The following is a 19,947-nucleotide window of genomic DNA, read 5'->3' as shown; positions in this document are numbered from 1 at the left end:
GGTAATCTGTACATGTAGGTGGGAGCGAAGTGACTATGAATAGGTAACAAACAAACAGCGAGTAGCAGCTCAGGAAGGAGACCTGTTTTGTCTCCAAGAGATGAACGTACTTTGATGCTAAAAGTGAAAATCAATCCCAGTACAACAGCAAAGGACCTTCTGAAGATGCTGGAGGAATCAGGTACATAAGTGTCTATATCCACAGTAAAACGAGTCCTATGTCGACAAAACCTGAAAGGCTGAGCAAGGAAGAAGCCACTACTCCAAAACGTCCATAAAAAAAGCCAGACTACGGTTTGCAACTGCACATGGGGACAAAGATCGTACTTTTTGGATAAATATCCTCTGGTATGATGAAACAACAATATAACTGTTTGGCCATAATCACTATCGTTATGTTTGGAGGAAAAAGGGGGAGGCTTGCAAGCCGAAGAACACCATCCCAAGCACAGGGGTGGCAGCATCATGTTGTGGGGTGATGTTAAGGGAATTTTTATCAATAATGACTAATTATGTATACATTTCAATCAGGACTGACAAATCAGAATACTATTATGTAACTGTATATGTACTAATCAGAATACTATTATGTTACTGTATATGTATGAATTTTCTTTCTTAATCCTAGTACTGAATATAATGTGTGTAAATATAATCAAGAATTAGAACAATGACTGTCTGTTCCTTGGTAGAAATGAATGAACTATATCTTCAGACTGGCTAGAATGCTTATCTACACAAGAAGACCTTGGCTCATAAATTATATTAAATTGGTAGGGAGACGATGTGGGAAGGCTTGAGATACTGCCTTTGTACCAGGGTGGGACTGGAACTAATGACGTCATTTTCAGTTTATAACCTGTGGTAAACTGTATCGTGTTCAGTACTCTCGTGAATAAACTCTGCAGTTTGACATTAAGACTGGGCTCTGTCTATTACTATAAAATAAGGGTCTTACAAATCCTTATGAATTGACAGAGTGTTTCATTTTAATTGGGTATTAAAACATAGAGCAATTTAATTCCTGCAACAGGTTGCAGTATCATGTTGTGGGGGTGCTTTGCTGCAGGAGAGACTGGTGCACTTCACAAAATAGATGGCATCATGAGGTAGGACAATTATTTAGATATATTGAAGCAACATATTAAGACATCAGTCAGGAAGTTAAAGCTTGGTCACAAATGGGTCTTCCATATGGACAATGACCCCAAGCATACTTCCAAAGTTGTGGCAAAATGGCGTAAGGACAACAAAGTCAATGTATTGGAGTGGCCATCACAAAGCGCTGACTTCAATCCTATAGAAAATTATGGGCAGAACTGAAAAAGCGTTTGTGAACAAGGAGGCCTACAAACCTGACTCAGTTACACCAGCTCTGTCAGGAGGAATGGGCCAAAATTCACCCAATTTATTGTGGGAAGCTTGTGGAAGGCTAGCCGAAACCTTTGACCCAATTTAAACAGTTTAAAGGCAATGCTACCAAATACTAATTGAGAGTATGTAAACTTCTGACCCATTGGGAATGTGATGAAAGAAAAAAATATGAAATAAATCACTCTCTACTATTATTCTGACATTTCACATTCTTAACATAAAGGGTGATCCTAACTGAACTAAGACAGGGACCTTTTACTAGGATTAAATATCAGGAATTGTGAAAAACTGAGTTTAAATGTCTTTGGCTATGGTTTATGTAAACTTCCGACTTCAACTGTAAGTATTCAGACCCTTTACTCAGTACTTTGTTTAAGCACCTTTGGCAGTGATTACAGCCTCGAGTCTTCTTGGGTATGACGGTACAAGCTTGGCACACCTGAATTTGGGGAGTTTCTGCCATTCTTCACTAACGATCCTCTCGCTGTGTGCTTAGGGTCGTTGTCCTGTTGGAAGGTGAACTTTCTGAGCATTCTGGAGCAGGTTTTCATCAAGGATCTCTCTGTAATTTGCTCCGTTCATCTTTGCCTCATTCCTGACTGGTCTCGCAGTCCCTGCCGCTGAAAAACATTCCAACAGCATGATGCTGCCACCACCACCGTAGGGATGGTGCCAAGTTTCCTTCAGACGTCATGCTTGGCATTCAGGCCATCTTTCTCAAAGTCTGATTGTCTTTAGGTGCTCCAAGTGGGCTATCATGTGCCTTTAACTGAGGAGTGGCTTCTGTCTGGCCACTTTACAATAAAGGCTTGATTGGTGGAGTGTTGCAAAGATGGTTGTCCTTCTGGAAGGTCCTCCCAATATCACAGAGGAACTCTAGAGATCTGTCAGAGCGATCATCGGGTTCTTGGTCACCTCCCTGACCAAAGCCCTTCTTTCCCTATGGCTCAGTTTGGCTGGGTGGCCAGCTCTAGGAAGAGACTTGGTGGTTCCAAACTCCTTCCATGTAAGAATGATGGAGGCCACTGTGTTCTTGGAGACCTTCAATGCTGCAGAAATGTGTTGGTACTCTTCCTCAGATCTGTGCCTCGACACAATCCTGTCTTGGAGCTCTACGGACAATTTGTTGATCTCATGGCTTGGTTTTTGCTCTGACATGCACTGTCAACTGCGGGACCTTATATAGACAGGTGTGTGCCTTTCTAAATCATGTCCAATCAATTGAATTTACCACAGGTGGACTTCATTCAAGTTTTCGAAACATCTCAAGGAGGATCAATGAAAACAACAAGATGCACCTGAGCTCAATTTCAAATAATTTAGCGAAGGGTCTGAATGCTTATGTAAATAAGGTATTACTGTTTTTTTTATTTTGAATACATTTACCAACATTCTAAAACCCTGTTTTCACGTCGTCATTATGGGGTATTGTGAGTAGATTGATGAGCATTTTGTTGTTGTTAACGTAACAAAATGTGGAAAAAGTCATGGCGTCTGAATACTTTCCGAAGGCACGTTATCTTATTTAGTGTTATTTATTTTTTTACCTCAAACTCTGGGTCTTCTTGTATCTGTCTGCTCTTGTATGTTTACTGTATATACGAATTGCATACTTGTCTTTTCTAAAAAGTACCTATACACCATTCTTGAGTGTGTTAAAAAAAAAGATATTTAGCTAGAAATTGTGGCCCCTACGTTTCAAAACAGTTTCAAAATGTCACACCAGCCGCAGCTCTCTCTAAATGAGCATCCTGAACAGATTAAAAGGGAGAATCGTATTTGCATACTCCTCACGGCCTCTATCATCTCTCTTGGCCTCCTTCTTAAAAAAAAACATTGAATGAGAAAGCCAGAGGTCCCTTGTTTGAAAAATGGGTGGATTGTTCTCCATCCTCCCCTGATTCAGAATGCACAATATCCATTGCCATGGCATGCTTGGTTCAATAGCTATTTACAAGAGAAAGCCAAATATCCAATATAAAACTAATTTTACCTCAGTGCCAAATTGAACCATATACTTATTGAACCACAGGCTCTAAAAAGTCAGGTAAAGCAATACTTTCCTGTAGATATTTTGTATCAAATTTCAAGCAGCTGAAGGAGAAACCTCACAGACAACTGGTAGAGTAAGTTTAAATGTAATTTTATTAAATATTCTGGCTTGTAAGGAACATTTACACAATTTTGCAGACATTAGTTTCAGGCTGTATATATAAATTCAATGTGAATTACAGCCTGATTGCTTCTGAAGTGCTTGGCTGTGTTCGAAATCATCAAAACCATGATGTATCTTGGGTAAATTGTGACAGACTGATCTACAAATAATATTGAGTAGATATTTATGAGGGAAAGTGATTTGTAGATGTCTACACGCCCACCACCCTCTGCGCCCAGCTGTGCTCTGGACACAATATGTTAACTGATTGTCCCCCATCTATCTTCAGAGCTCGTGCTGCTAGGTGACCTAACCTGGAACATGCTTAACACCCCAGCAATACTACAATCTAAGCTTGATGCCCTCAATCTCACACAAATTATCAATGAACCTACCAGGTACCACCCTAAAGCCATAAACACGAGCACCCACATAGATATCATCCTAACCAACTTGCCCTCTAAATACACCTCTGCTGTTTTCAACCAAGATCTCAGCAATCACTGCCTCATTGCCTGCATCCGTAATGGGTCAGCGGTCAAACGACCTCGACTCATCACTGTCAAACGCTCCCTGAAACACTTCAACGAGCAGGCCTTTCTAATCGACCTGACCGGGGTATCCTGGAAGGTTATTGACCTCATCCCGTCAATAGAGAATGCCTGGTTAAAAAAAGCCTTCCTCACTATCTTAATTAAGCATGCCCCGTTCAAGAAATTTAGAACCAGGAACAGATATAGCCCTTGGTTCTCTCCAGACCTGACTGCCCTTAACCAACACAACAACAACCTATAGCCTTTTGCATTAGCATCAAACAGCCCCCGTGATGTGTAACTTTTCAGGGAAGCTAGAAACCTGCTTTTTCAAGCAGAAATTTGCTTACTGCAACACAAACTCAAAAAAGTTCTGGGACACTGTAATGGCCATGGAGAATAAGAGCACCTCCTCCCAGCTGCCCACTGCTCTGAGGCTAGGAAACACTGTCACTACCAATAAATCCACTATAATTGAGAATTTCAATAAGCATTTCTCTACGGCTGGCCATGCTTTCCACCTGGCTGCCACTACCCCTGTCAACAGCACTGCACCCCCCACAGCAACTCGGCCAAGCCTTCCCCATTTCTCCTCCCAAATCCAGTCAGCTGATGTTCTGAAAGAGCTGCAAAATCTGGACCCCTACAAATCAGCCGGGCTAGACAATCTGGACCCTTTCTTTCTAAAATGATCTCCTGAATTTGTTATAACACCTATTACTAGCCTGTTCAACATCTCTTTCGTGTCGTCTGAGATTCCCAAAGATTGGAAAGCAGCTGCAGTCATCCCCCTCTTCCAAGTGGGGGCCACTCTTGACCCAAACTGCTACAGACCTATATCTATCCTACCCTGCCTTTCTAAGGTCTTCGAGAGCCAAGTCAACAAACAAATTGCCGACCATTTCGAATCCCACCGCACCTTCTCCGCTATGTAATCTGGTTTCAGAGCTTGTCATGGGTGCACCTCAGCCCCGCTCAAGGTCCTAAACGATATCTTAACCGCCATCGATAGGAAACAATACTGTGCCGTATTCATTGACCTGGTCAAGGCTTTCGACTCTGTCAATCACCACATCCTCATCTGAAGACTCGATAGCCTTGGTTTCTCAAATTATTGCCTCGCCTGGTTCACCAACTACTTCTCTGATAGAGTTCAATGTGTCAAATCGTAGGGCCTGTTGTCCGGGCCTCTGGCAGTCTCTATGGGGGTGCCACAGGTTTCAATTCTTGGGCCGACTCTCTTCTCTGAATACATCAATGAGGTCGCTCTTGCTGCTGGTGAGTCTCTGATCCACCTCTACACAGACGACACCATTCTGTGTACTTCTGGCCCTTCTTTGGACACTGTGTTAACAGAAGAGCTTCAATGCCATTCAACTCTACTTCCATGGCATCCAACTGCTCTTAAATACAAGTAAAACTAAATGCATGCTCTTCAACCTATCTCTGCCTGCACCTGCCCGCCTGTCCAACATCACTACTCTGGACAGTTCGGACTTAGAATATGTGGACAACTACAAATACCTAGGTGTCTGTTTAGACTGTAAAACTCTCCTTCCAGACTCACATCAAACATCTCCAATCCAAAGTTAAATCTAGAATTGGCTTCCTATTTTGCAACAAAGCGTCCTTCACTCATGCTGCCAAACATACCCTTGTAAAACTGACCATCCTACCAATCCTCGACTTCGGCAATGTCATTTACAAAATAGCCTCCAATACCCTACTCAATAAATTGGATGCTGTCTATCACAGTGCCATACGTTTTATTACCAAAGCCCCATATACTACCCACCACTGCGACCTGTACGCTCTCGTTGGCTGGCCTTCGCTTCATACTCATCGCCAAACGCACTGGCACCAGGTCATCTACAAGACCCTGCTAGGTAAAGTACCCCCTTATCTCAGCTCGCTGGTCAGCATAGCAGCACCCACATGTAGCACGTGCTCCAGCAGGTATATCTCTCTGGTCACCCCCAAAACCAATTCTTCCTTTGGCCGCCTCTCCTTCCAGTTCTCTGCTGCCAATGACTGGAACGAACTACAAAAATCTCTGAAACTGGAAACACTTATCTCCCTCACTAGCTTTAAGCACCATCTGTCAGAGCAGCTCACAGATTACTGCACCTCTACATAGCCCATCTATAATTTAGCCCAAACAACTACCTCTTCCCCTACTGTATTTATTTATTTATTTTGCACCTCATTATTTCTAACTCTACTTTGCACATTCTTCTACTGCAAATCTACCATTCCAGTGTTTTGCTCGCTATATTGAATTTACTTCGCCACCATGGCCTTTTTTTGCCTTTACCTCCCTTATCTCACCTCATTTGCTCACATTGTATATAGACTTGTTTTTCTACTGTATTATTGACTCTATGTTTGTTTTACTCCATGTGTAACTCTGTGTTGTTGTATGTGTCGAACTGCTTTGCTTTATCTTGGCCAGGTCGCAATTGTAAATGAGAACTTGTTCTCAACTTGCCTACCTGGTTAAATAATGGTTAAATAAATAAAAAATAAAAAAAAATCTGGCTATTGGGGGGAGGAGGGTGTGAGAAAAGGTGGAGATGAGGGAGGCACACATTTTCTACTAGGTACTGTAGTCATAAAGCATCTGATTAGGATTGCTGATCTAGGATCAGCTTTGCATTTTAACCATAATGAATATGACAAAGGGGCCTGATCCTAGATCAGCACTTCTGCTTTGTAAATACAGGCCCAGGTGAAGTTTGGACACACCCACAGAGTGCATATTACTCAGAGCAAAGGAAGAGGGGGAAAGAGAGATACTACAGTGCATGTGATGTTAAGAGAGAGAGCGGGTGGGGCACTGTAGTGAGTTTTCACAGGGCCAAAACCTGTTGTGGATTTACATAGACAGACGGCCTGTATAATATTATACAGTGGTGTGGGGCTCCAACACCCAGAGGACTGTACAGAGACACGGCACTGTGTGGACTCACACAAGAAAATCAGGAAAACTTCATCAGCATGCAGAGTAAGTTATATACCTTTATATATAATGACCTTTGATCCCTTACATAGGCCTGTTATATAATCGCGATCTCAGAGGTTAACCTCGAATTGGTTACCAGTAATGATTGTAAACTTTTTTTGGACATTGGAGTTTTTTCACAGTATGTGGTTGAATAGTTTTCATCAGTCTATTTAAAGAAATATTGATGTAGTATGGAACATAACGTACACAAATCTGACTCAATGGTGTGGGAGGAGAAATGATCAAGGTCCCACATTGTGTTTGAAATTCAGTGTGAATTATTAGTGTATTTTTTTGGTGTTTTTTTGTGCATGAATTTGATGATACTTGTGTAGAAATTGACATTGGTGATTCTGCCATATGCTCTCACTTTAAAATGTCAAACTTCCTGTATTTGAGGAGCTGAAGTTTTGCTAAAAGAGTATCGTTATTGGAAGTTGAAAAGGCATTTATTGAAACATGGCTGGTGTCGTTTCAGTTTATATAGGCACAGTGCACTCACTACCTTTTACCAGAGTGCTCTAAATAGGCAATGTGGTGGACTTTGAGACACAATCAAACTGTGTGGTACCATCCAGGATGATTAGTTGTTCTTTAAACCTAGAGCGGGTGCATGGTAGAGGTACAGCCTGCATTTCTACATTCCAGGGATGGTTTACAGCTGAAGCATACGGATCAATCTTTTTCACAACCCGTTTCCTGACAGGAGTGAGCGAGCCTTGTGTTGGTGTTTTGTATTCGTGTTTAATCGCAGGTAGTGCGTGGATGAAGTTAGAGCTGTTGAGCTCTTTTGAATTTACTGTCATTTTTGTTAACCAGCCATAAACACTCTCTCTCTCACCTCTCTCCTCTCTTTTTCTCTCTCTGCCTCTCTTACACACTCACTCACCCACACACTCTGTCTCACCCACTCTCTCTATCTCTCGCTCTCTCTCTCTCTCTCTCCCCCGTCAAGGTGTGAGTTCCCCAGGGAGGGGGGGAACCCTGTCGGAGGAGTCGTTCCAGTGTTCTATCTGCCTGGAGGTCTTTGTGGAGCCCGTCTCTACCCCCTGCGGACACAGCTTCTGCAAGGCCTGTCTGCAGGTATCACATTTACTTTATAAAGCCCGTGTTACATCAGCAGCTATCACAAGGTACTTTGCAGTAACCTGGCCTAGAGCCCAAAGAGTAGGCAAAGCAGAAGCAAAAGTTCAGTGGCTAGGAAAAACTAGGCAATAGAGAGGAACGCGGCTATGAGGGGTGGCTGAAACTGACGCTGTTATTCCAACCCCTCGTGGGTGTGTGTGTTTTCATGGACTATAAGGAAAATGAATCAATAACCTTCTTCTCCTGCTGCTCCTCCTCCTAAGGGCTACTGGGACCACAGCAAGAAGTTCCTGTGCCCCATGTGTAAGAAGAGCTACAGCCGGAGGCCGGAGCTCAGCATCAACCGGGTCCTCGCCGAGATCGCTGCCCACTTCCAGGGCCTCGAAGTAGGGGCTGTTTCACCAAACACGAAGGGGGGTGCGGTGGCTGGGAGTCCGGTGGCGGGTCACAGGATTCATGGAGAGTCACCAGCAGCTGCGGCGGAGGGTGGAGAGTTTGCCCGGGCAGGCGAGGTGCCGTGTGATGCGTGCATCGGGAGGAAGATGAGGGCACTGAAGTCGTGTCTCAACTGTCCAGGGTCATTCTGTGAGGCACATCTCCGACATCATAAGTGAGAAATAACACAAATAATTGATTTGCTTTTATCTTCTCTTTATTTCTTTCACATTTTACGTCATTGTACATCTAACTGTGCGATTTAGATAAACGTCCCCTGTTGTGTCCTTGGAATTCCAAAAAAGGTGGAAGGTGATTGTTTTTAAAATCTTTTTGCAGCAGTAATTTATGGGAGTCAACCTTCCTTGTTTCTAACCCCGCGGACTACATGACTATGCCCAGAAAAGCACACCATTCGTTTGTTACCGCCAACACACCTAACCTAAAATGAATGTTAACACAGGAAGGTGAAGTCTCTGACGTTTCACCGCCTCGTGGAGCCTGTACATCATCTGGAGGAGAAGCTCTGTAAGAAGCATGAGCGCCTGCTGGAAGTCTACTGCCGCAACGACCACGGCTGTGTCTGTATCTCCTGTGCCGAGGCCACCCACAAGACTCACGAGATCGTCTCGGTTGACCGCGAGTGGAAGAAAAAGATGGTGAGTCCAGGGGAGAACAGGGTGGTAGGGTGCATGGGGACAGTAGGCAGATAGCTCAGCAGGTTTACGTTTTAGCTGATGAGATTGTTTCTCTCGCAGTCTTGTGGCGCTCTGGAGTCCATCGTGGGTCAAAATTGCATTGATAGAGTAATTGCCCAAGGTAAAAGTTACAATAAAAACTGTGTGGTTCTATCCCTGAATGCTGATTGGCTGACAGCCGTTGTATATCAGACTTTGTACCCCCAAAACATTGTCACATCTGTTCGTGCAACGCCCTCTACTGCTTATCCTGTGTCTCCTTGAACTGCCACCACTCCCCCAGTACTCTCTCCCTCTCCCCATCTCCTCGTGTGTGTCTGTGTGATTGTGTGGGAGGAGACAGGTGTGCTGGAGTCAGAGCAGATCCCCACCAGCTGTAACCAGTTCCTTAATCAAGACCTCTACAAATACTCAGCCCTGCCACTTCCACACTGCCAGATCGTAATCTCTGCTCATTCCTCCCGCTCTGACTCTGGTCCCCGTCTCCAGTTCCACGTCTCGTCATCCTGCTACTTTGTCCTGGATTCCCCACTCTACTACTCCCTTGGATTCCCCTCCGGACCTGCTTACCCTGTCCCAACCCCTCTCGCTCCAGCCTCAGCCTCCACACCTGGTTCCCTGCAACCCACCCGAGCTTCCCCTAGCCTGCACTCCGTCTTCCCCCTGTGTTTCAATAAATACCTTGGTTACTTCATCCCAGTCTCCTCATCTGAGTCTGCTCTTGGGTTCCCTTGTTCCACTCCTTGTAACAGTACGATCTGGCCAAAGAGATGAACCCAGCAGACTCAAATACTCTCTACCAAACCCTCGCCGGCCATGGTGCCCTGCTCGAGCAACATGACCAAGCCCTAAAAACCCTTCTGGAGCACATTAAGGAGTTTTCACGGAACCTTCGCCCAGAGCTCACAACCAGTCCCAAGCCATTCTTCTCCACTCCGGGAGCTGTTTGTTCCAACTCCCGAGTGTTACTATGGCAACCTCGGACCTTGCAGAGCCTTTTTGGAACATTGTTCACTAGTATTTGAGGAACAGCCCTACTCTTATGCTAGCGAACAGGCCAAGATTTCGTTCCTGATTGGCTGCCTCCATGGAGCAGCCCTTTCCTGGGCCACGGCGGTGTGGGAGAGACAGTACTCTCAGTACTCCAGATTCAGATGCCGCTAATTGCCTCCTGTCCCTCCGTCAAGGCTCCCATAGTTTTGCTGAGATGGCATGTGAGTTTCGCAACCTCATCACTAAGAGTGGCTGTAATGAGGAGGCCCTTCAGGGAGCATTCCGGAACGCGCCCACTGAGACCCTCAAGGATGAGTTGGTGTCCAGGGATGAGCCTGATGGACTTGATGAACTCATCTCTCTCGCTATCCGCATCGACAACCGTCTCTGTGAGCGTCGGAGGGAGAGGGTAGGTAGGGTTCCATGCCCCATAACATCTGCTTCAGTGCCTTGTCCTCCTTCTCTGACTGGATCCCTTTCCAAGCCACTCCCAGATCTGGAACCCATGCAGCTCGTCCGGCCAATCTCTCTCCAGAAGAGTCAGTGGCGAATCGGCGCTAAGAGCTGCCTATACTGTGGCCAGGTTGGTCACTTTGTCTCCACTTTTTTTCAACTAGCCTGACCCGGGTAACGGTCCTAGTAATGCTCTGTTTGTTCCTGATTGTGTTGGCTCTGATGTTCTTCAGTGGGGCTATTCTACCCACCTCACCTGTCACCCTGGTATGACCCGGACCCTCGCCTTCCTGCGTCAGCGCTTTTGGTGGCCCACCATGTAGAGAGATGTCCGGGAGTTTGTCTCAGCCTGTTCGGTTTGTGGCCTGAGCAAAACCTCCACCAAACCCACTTCTGGTCTGCTCCACCCTCTTCCAATACCCAGTCATCCCTGGTCACACATAGCTCTGGACTTCGTCACTGGCCTACCCCCATCTAACAGTAACTCCGTAATCCTCACCATTATTGACAGGTTTTCCAAAATTGCTCACTTCATTCCCCTCTCCAAGCGCCCATCCTCCAGGGAGACTGCGGACCTGTTAGTATCCCATGTGTTTCATCTGCATGGCATCCCCATTGACTTCGTTTCTGACAGAGTCCACCAGTTTACCTATCAATGTCAGTCTTACTTCTGGCTATCACCAACGGCCAGACCGAACGGGCCAACCAAGAGATGGAGACTGCCATACACTGCGTGACTATTGCTAACCCTTCCCCCTGGAGCGCTCAGCTACCCTGGGTTGAATATGCCCACAACACCCTCAGCAACGCCTCATCAGGTATGTCACCCTTCAAGGGTGCTCTGGGTTACCAACCTCCCTCGTTCCCTGACCAAAAGGTTGAGGTTGCAGTTCCCTCTGTCCAGGACCATCTGTCACTGTATCTGGAGAAAGGCCCAGGCTGCCCTTCTTCATGCCTCCAACTGGACCCAGTCCCAAGCCAACCATGACCGGGCCTCAGCTCTAGTCTACACCCCGGGCCAAAACGTATGGCTCTCTTCGAAGGATCTGCCGTTGAAGGTGGCATCGAAGAAACCCCCTACCCCGTGTCATTAACCCTTGATACTCCCAGCCTCTCTCAGGATCCATCCTAACTTCCTTTTTTCCCTGATAAACCTGTCTGCTCCAGTCCCCTGTCTCCTCCTGTAGCAGCTCCGCCACACCCTCGGCTCATCGATGACCATCCTGCCTATACCGTCCGGCAACTTTTGGATGTGCACCGTCGGGGTCGTGGCTGGCAGTACCTGGTGGACTGGGAGGGATACGGGCCTGAGGAGTGCTGCTGGGTGCCCAGCCATCACATTCTGGACCCCTACCTCTTATGGGATTTCTATACCTCACACCCAGATAAGCCTGGTCGGGAGCCAGGGGGGGGTACTGTCACATCTGTTCCGCAACACCCTCTCCTGCTTATCCTGTGTCTCCTTGAACTGCCACCACTCCCCCAGTACTCTCTCCCTCTCTCTCTCTGTCTGTGTGTGTGTGATTGTGTGGCTGGAGACAGGTGTGCTGGAGAGCATTACCCCACCAGCTACAACCTGTTCCTTAATCAAGACCTCTAGAAATACTCAGCCCTGCCACTTCCACACTGCCAGATCGTAATCTTTGCTCATTCTGCCTGCTCTGACTCTGAGTTCCTGTCTCCAGTTCCAAGTCTCATCATCCTGCTACTCTGTCCTGGATTCCCCACTCTACTACTCCCTTGGATTCCCATCTGGACCTGCTTACCCTGTCCCAACCCCTCTCGCTCCAGCCTCAGCCTGGTTTCCTGCAACCCACCCGAGCTTCCCCTGGCCTGCACTCCATTTTCCATACCTTGGTTACTTCATCGCAGTCTCCTCGTCTGAGTCTGCTCTTGGGTTCCCCTGTTCCACTCCTCGTAACAAACATACATTTATACTGCTCTAATTACGTTGGTAACCAGTTTATAATAGCAATAAGGCACCTCAGGGTTTGTGCTATATGGCCAATATACCACGGCTGAGGGCTGTATCCAGGCAATCCGCGTTGCGTCGTGCATACGAACAGCCCTTGGCCATGGTATATTGGCCATATACCAACCCCCCTCGTGCCTTATTGCTTAACTATACAGCTGTTTATAGCCCATAGACTACTCCATGTCAGCTTGTGTCTTTCCATGTGAAAAATTGTTTGGTAAAAATTGATTAATGAAGTCCAGTGAACCTGTATTAGTTTAAAGTATTAAACAGTATCTCTTGGATCTGGGTGCTGATCTAGGGTCGATGCAATCTTATGATTTAATAGACAAAACTGACCCCAGATTAGCTACCATGAGATGCTTTATGAAAATGAACCCTGCCCTCACACAGAATTATTTGGGCAAGAGGAGGTCGGAGCTGAAATACATGATCAAGGAGCGGACCAAGAAGCTGGAGGAGATCAAACAGTCAATACGGGTCATCAAAGTGAGTCCATTGTATAAATGTTGATGTCATCGAAATGCGTCAACTTTGTCTTTTGTGCCGTTTGGTTGAGTGAGAGTGAGCTGGGTTGTGTTCATTTGGGCAAAACATAGAAAAACAACAATAGTCAATAGTACAGCAGCGGCAGGCCTCTAGATTCAGCCGCAGGTCGATTTTTGTCAGAACGGATGGTCGGTGGCGGGAACATAATTACAATCATTTGCACGCTGCAATTGTTTTAAATGCAGAATTCCTGCAGTTGCCTACCAGTTTTACAGTAAGCCATGGCTGATTGTCAAACTACCTCTTGACCCTGGCTTTTTGTTTTTTAGGTTCTATTATCTCTGTAAAAAATAAATATTGGTCTTGATCGAACATATGGATGAATAAACTTACAATATATAAATAAAATCAATCCACATAGTCGCATCCCCCCATAGTGTCCCATACAATACAGTGCCCCCTTATAACACTGTGTCCATACTCTAGGCTACCACAGAAATCATTATTTGGTTGTTTTGTAATGGCTCTGGTCCAACCCTATAAGCCTAGGCAGGCTAACCGGTGTGGCAAGTGCAAACATTTCCCTGTGTCCCCTCACCCTGTTTTTACCCTATAGTCCTTACCTACGACCTCCTGGAGACTCCCTTCGCAGATTAAAGAGGTCAGCAGATAGAATTACCATGTGCGGAAATCCGGGATTCGAAACACAACAAAACGGTCACCCCGCCACTTGTTTAGGTCAACAGCTTGAGAGATAAGGCTGTAGGAATGTAACCGCACTCAAATTCATAAGCAGTCTTTGGTTATTTACCAAGACAGCCTAGGTTCACAGCTACACTGGGTGACAAGTCTCCTGGTCAGATATTGACTGTAAATAGAGTGCAGTGCGACTGTAGTCCGCTTGACCCGTATTTGGAAATACAATGGGGATGAGGTTACAGAGGACGTGGATATCTTGGTGGGTGACTTTCCGACTTAGAGAAAGGGAGAGACGATCTGCTTTGTTTTGGTTTTTTTCCCCCATAGGTTTTGATTTCCTGTGCTCTCATAATCTTTCAATCTCTTGTCCTCAAATGTCTACAACTAGGTGATATTACACTCATTCCATATGCTATCACATTGACGTGTGACTTGGAAAGGAAACATAACAAAACACGTACTGGTTCCCCGAACTCAAGCAGGTAGATATTTGCCTATAGGACAGTCGAACCGGTTAGGCCAGTTGTGCTGCATGTGTGCCACACAGAGCTTTAACAGATTTAGAGTTATTTTACATCACTCAAACACCGACCTCGGGCTGCTGTGTGTTTTAACTAAAAAAACTCTCTCCCGTATCTCCCCATCTTAAGAGCGGTGCCCAGAGGGAGTTGGGAGGGAGCTGCCAGCTGTAGCTGCATTGATGCTGCAGTATGCTACTCTATGTGCAGTATGTCTTTATAACCTAGTCCATCTCTGACTATTAAGCAGGGCTCCGAAGGAACCGGAGGAGAGCTGGCAGGTGTTGCTGTATGTCTCTGGTGTGTATGTCTCCGCGGTATGTCTCTGTCCCTATAACCTCTTCTACCATCTCTATGTATCTTCAGAGCAGTTCTCGGAAGGAGCTAGAGATGTGTCCCTGTATGCCACCTCATCTTGGTTAAGAGTGTATCAGGCACGTTGTGCATAAACTGAGGTGTGAGGATTGGATGAGTGAGTTTTGGACGAGGATTGGATGAGTGAGTTTTGGACGAGTTGTTAACATGTTGATCTGAAGTAAAGGCGTTCTGTTTAATTGCACGACAATTTGCAACAATATGCCACTATAACCTCTACTATGTCTTTAGAGCAGTGCTCAGAAGGAGTTGGAGGAGAGCTGGCAGGTGTACGCGGAGCTTCAGTGTCTAGTGGAGCAGAGCCAGGCTGAGCTGGTGGAGCTGATCGCTACGAGGCAGCGCGAGGCTGAGAGGCATGCCCAGGAGCTGGCCCGAGGACTGGAGAGCGACCTGAGTCATCTCAGGAAGAGGAACGAAGAGTTGGAAGCCCTGGAACAGAACCAGGACAAAGTCATCTTCCTCCAGGTTGGCTACAACACAACGAGGAGATACATACACACAGAAACACAGAGGGAGAGACCCACACACTCTTTTAAACCCAGTGGTGTAACGTACTTAAGTAAAAAATACTTTAAAGTACTACTTCAGTTGTTTTTTTAGGGTATCAGTACTTTACTATTTATATTTTTGGCAACTTTTACTTCACTACATTCCTCAAGAAAATAATGTACATCTTACTCCATACATTTCCCCTGACACCCAAAAGTACATTTTGACAGGAAAATGGTCCAATTCACACACTTATCAAGAGAACGTCCCTGGTCACCCCTACTGCCTCTGATCTGGCGGACTCACTAAACACAAATGCTTTGTTTGTAAATGATGTCTGAGTGTTGGAGTGTGCCACTGGCTATCCGTCAATAACAAATATTTAAAAATTCGTGCCATCTGGTTTGCTTAATATAAGGAACTTGAAATTATATATTATTTTACTTTTTACTTTTAATACTTAAGTACATTTTAGCAATTCAATTTACTTTTGATACTTAAGTACACTTAAAACAAAATACTTTTAGACTTTTACTCCAGTAGTATTTTACTGGGTGAATTTCACTTTTGAGTGATTTTCTATCAAGTATGACAATTTAGTACTTTTTTTCACCATTGCTTAAACCCCGCCTTGTCCTCTCCTGCAGAGACTGTCCGCCCTAGCGCTCCTCCCGGAGCCCATTGATTGGTCAGGAGTGAGTGTGAACACTGACCTGTACCTGGGTACCATCCAATCATCCGTCAGTGCTCTCGTCGACAAGTTCCAGGAAGAAATCAAGAGGCTGTATGGAAAAGGTGGGCAAAATCTGCTATTATTACATAGAGCAAATCTTACTTTGTTTGCCATGTACAGTAGTGCACTTCCTGCAGTATAAGGCACTATTAAAAAGTGGAGCAGTATGTTTTAAAAAGGTGTAATTCCAGAGACAAACATAGTCACTTGCTTGCTGTTGTGTGACCTCACTTCATGTGTCCAAATCCCATCTCTCCAGGTACAAGGTAGCTTTTGCCATAAGCACTGATATAGGATCAGCTTCCCTTCCTCAAATCCTTACCTCAACTATAGTGCAGGAAAAAAACAAACTGATCTTAGATCAATGTCTAAGTGCGACTCAATCAGAGATATCTAGGTCATTAGACTGGCATCTCTATATAGAGAGTGAGTCATCAGATGGGATACATAGTGAAGTATAGTAGATGCCAAAGTTCAGCCATCTGTCAGTAATGAGATGGCAACAACAGGCTGTCAGACTGATACCCTCACAGGTGGTGGGATTAGTCTGTTTTCCTCCAATTCCAACACGTGTCTGCTGTGACTTTGACTCTCTCTCTCTCTAACTCTGACTGATATATTTTCTCTCTCTCTAACTCTGACTGATATATTCTCTCTCTCTAACTCTGACTGATATATTCTCTTTCTCTAACTCTGACTGATATATTCTCTCTCTCTAACTCTGACTGATATATTCTCTCTCTCTAACTCTGACTGATATATTCTCTCTCTCTAACTCTGACTGATATATTCTCTCTAACTCTGACTGATATATTCTCTCTCTAACTCTGACTGATATATTCTCTCTCTCTCTCTCTCTCTCTCTCTCTCTCTCTCTCTCTCTCTCTCTCTCTCTCTCTCTCTCTCACAGAGCTAAGGAAGCTGCAGAACTATGCAAGTGAGTACAGTTAGAGTTCCCTTTTTCACTTTTTAAAGATTGGAGGGAATTTGACTTTAGCAGAGGCTTTGTTGATCCTCATTTTTTTCTGCTCTGTCTATTCTGCACCACATGGTGGCAGCACTGGGTCATCATAACAGTTTGGAATGATACAAACCTATACAGTATTAGTGGAAAGAAAATGATATGTTGTTTACTCTAGAGTGTTTTACATTGCTTTAAATGGAACTCAGACTGGTTACAATAGAACCGACCCTCTTCTAAATAGAACTTCTCATTAGAATCAATGCTGTTCTCAATAGAACCAGCAGTGTTCTCAACCCGCTTCTCTCTCTCTGCTCCTCCCCTCCAGGTGAGGTGTTCTTGGACCCGGGCACAGCCCAGAGGAACCTGGTCCTGTCAGAGGACGGTCGCCAGGTGATGTACGAGGAACGAAAGCACAACCAGTCAGAAGACACTCGCCGCTTCAACCCCGCCCTCTTCGTGCTCGCATGCGAGTGCCTCTCCTCGGGACGCCATTACTGGGAGGTCGATGTGGGCCGTAAGACTGCCTGGACTGTGGGCATGGTGCGAGCATCAGCCCGCCGGAAGGGAGAGATCAAGCTGAGCCCCGATGGAGGGTACTGGGGGCCTTATTTAAATGATGTTTTTACTTTTTGAATTGAAATTCCATACATTTTGAAGGATTCAAAAGTAAAATCAAACTCTACACATCCCTCAACAAATGTGTGCACAAAACACAGGGTTTCACATTCAAAGGAATTCAAACCGTTTAGGAGAGATCATGACTTATCAGTGTGGCAAAGTACTTATCTAATTTTAATCAAAATATATCGTGATCAACTCCCATAATTGTATGGATGTAATATTTAGCAAGAATAATAATCTCATCTCATCACATAGGTACTGGTGCCTGTGGCTGAAAGGTGGGGAGGTCAAGGCTCTGGCATCCACCCGACTGTCCCTGCAGCTGGCCTCTCACCCCCAGAAGATCGGGATCTTCCTCGACTACGAAGGCGGCCAGGTGTCGTTCTACGACGCCAAGAAGCACACGCACCTCTTCACATTTGAGGATACCTTTAATGAGAGTTTGTACCCCATCTTTAGCCCCTGTCTCAATCAGGAGGGAAAGAACGCAGCCCCGCTCATTATCAGTGCAGTGAAGCATAGCTGAGATGAGACATAGCCTACATGCCAAATTCCACCCTATTCCTAGAGTGCACTAATTTTGACACAATGTATAGTGCACTACTTTTGACACTATGTGGCGAGTGCACTACCTTTTGACCGGGGCCCATAGAGCTTCAGTCAAAAGTAGTGCACTATTTCGGAGTGCATTTAAGACACAACCATGACATGACGTGCCCCCTTCTGCTCAGAGGTTGACCAATCACAGTTTAGTCACTTGAAAAGGGCTTGAGTTGTTCCTCACAGTGTGATCGTAACATGAACAATTCTGGGACCTAAATGATGGCCTATCTCCTGTATAACTACAGCCCAGAGTTTTCCCTGGTCATACGTTAGGCTAAGCAGTAAACAACTAAACATGTTAAGGATCTGTTAAAGAGATGGTTCTTTGAATAAAAAACATATATTCTAAAAATCCTCACTGTGAAACACTGTGTTTATTATTCCTTGGACATTTTTAAGTCTAAGTCAATTGGAAGCTGTTAACATAACTACAGTATGTAACGCTTGAAGAGTGATGGGTGTAGAGTCAGGCGCAGAGAGCAGAGGAGCAAATCGTAAAACACTCCAACAATGTACTAACTGGTACATACGCTGTACAGCGGTAATCCCAACAAAAAACAGGAACACTCCTTGACAAAACAGCAAACTGGCCCGCACGAACACAGTCGGGCTAATTGAACTTAAATAACCCCAAACCCAAAACCCCAACAAGGAACAGGTGAAACCAATTAGACTAAACAAAACAAAAAGGGGAAAAAGGGATCGGTAGCAGCTAGTAGAAACGCACCGACACCGGCCTCGAGGACGACCCGGGGGGGCGAGGCGCATGGCGATCCGGATGGAGGCGATGGAATTCCCTCAGCATAGATGGATCCAATATGTCCCCCACCGGGACCCAGCACCTCTCCTCCGGCCCCTACCCCTCCCAGTCCACGAGGTACTGCAGGCACCTCCCCGGCATCTCGGGTCCAGAATGGCCCGTATCATGTACGCCGGGGACCCCTCGATGTCCAGAGGGGGCGGAGGTACCTCCGGAACCTCACCATCCTGCAGGGGACCAGCTACCACCGGCCTGAGGAGAGACACATGAAACGAGGGGTTAATAGGATAATACGAAGGAAGTAGTAATCGATAACACCCCTCGTTTATCCTCCTCATGACTTTGAATGGCCCCACACACTGCGGACCCAGCTTCCGGCAGGGCAGGCGGAGGGGCAGGTTTCGGGTCGAGAGCCAGACCCTGTCCCCCGGTGCAGACACAGGGGCCTCCCTGCGGTGACGGTCAGTGCTCCTTTTCTGCCGTCCACTCGCCTGTCTTAGTGATTCCTGGGCGGTCCTCCAGGTCTCCTGAGAGCGCTGCACCCACTCCTCCACCACAGGAGCCTCGGTCTGGCTCTGATGCCACAGTGCCAGGAATGGCTGGTAGCCCAACACTCACTGAAATGGTGACATGTTGGTAGAGGAGTGGCGGAGTGAGTTCTGGGCCATTTCAGCCCAGGGGACGTATCTCGCCCACTCCCCTGGCCAGTCCTGGCAATACGACCGCAGAAACCTACCCACCTCCTGGTTCACTCTCTCCACCTGCCCATTACTCTCCAGGTAATACCCCGAGGTCAGGCTGACCGAGACCCCCAGACATTCCATAAATGCCTTCCACACTCGGGATGTGAACTGGGGACCCCGATCAGAAATGATGTCCTCGGGCACCCCGTAGTGCCGGAAGACGTGGGTGAACAGAGTCTCCACAGTCTGTAGGGCCGTAGGGAGACCGGGCAACGGGATAAGACAGCAGGACTTAGAGAACCGATCC

The 19,947-nt window shown here is 46.0% G+C and overlaps 1 protein-coding gene across 4 annotated transcripts; it reads left to right on the top strand.

Moving 5' to 3' along the window:
• Positions 1–6,843: 6,843 nt before the first annotated feature.
• On the top strand, positions 6,844–18,542 carry LOC124014463 (E3 ubiquitin-protein ligase TRIM39-like). 4 transcript variants are annotated; one of them, XM_046329507.1, is made up of 11 exons: positions 6,844–7,066; positions 8,022–8,149; positions 8,416–8,762; positions 9,051–9,246; positions 13,100–13,195; positions 14,663–14,712; positions 15,024–15,252; positions 15,924–16,071; positions 16,920–16,946; positions 17,299–17,566; positions 17,850–18,542. In XM_046329507.1, the coding sequence occupies exons 1-11, from the start codon at positions 7,060–7,062 to the stop codon at positions 18,118–18,120; spliced, it is 1,767 nt and encodes a 588-aa protein (XP_046185463.1). In that variant the 5' UTR covers positions 6,844–7,059; the 3' UTR covers positions 18,121–18,542. The 4 variants fall into 4 exon arrangements, with proteins under 4 accessions (XP_046185463.1, XP_046185460.1, XP_046185461.1 ...); XM_046329504.1 differs by lacking the exon at positions 6,844–7,066 and adding an exon at positions 7,631–7,820; XM_046329505.1 differs by lacking the exons at positions 6,844–7,066; positions 14,663–14,712 and adding an exon at positions 7,631–7,820 and having other exon boundaries at positions 15,019–15,252.
• Positions 18,543–19,947: the final 1,405 nt, after the last annotated feature.

This window comes from Oncorhynchus gorbuscha, linkage group LG25, assembly GCF_021184085.1.
Source record: "Oncorhynchus gorbuscha isolate QuinsamMale2020 ecotype Even-year linkage group LG25, OgorEven_v1.0, whole genome shotgun sequence".
Lineage (NCBI taxonomy): Eukaryota > Metazoa > Chordata > Actinopteri > Salmoniformes > Salmonidae > Oncorhynchus > Oncorhynchus gorbuscha.
Note: the sequence above shows the minus strand (reverse complement) of the source record. Positions and strands in the feature narration are given on the sequence as shown.

Excerpts from the sequence above, each read along its gene's own strand:
- LOC124014463 (XM_046329504.1), top strand. The coding sequence starts at position 7,646 with ATGATTAGTTGTTCTTTAAACCTAGAGCGGGTGCATGGTAGAGGTACA. Across the intron at positions 7,821-8,021 it reads GTATTCGTGTTTAATCGCAG|GTGTGAGTTCCCCAGGGAGG; the intron begins GTAGTGCGTGGA and ends TCCCCCGTCAAG. Across the intron at positions 15,253-15,923 it reads ACAAAGTCATCTTCCTCCAG|AGACTGTCCGCCCTAGCGCT; the intron begins GTTGGCTACAAC and ends CCTCTCCTGCAG.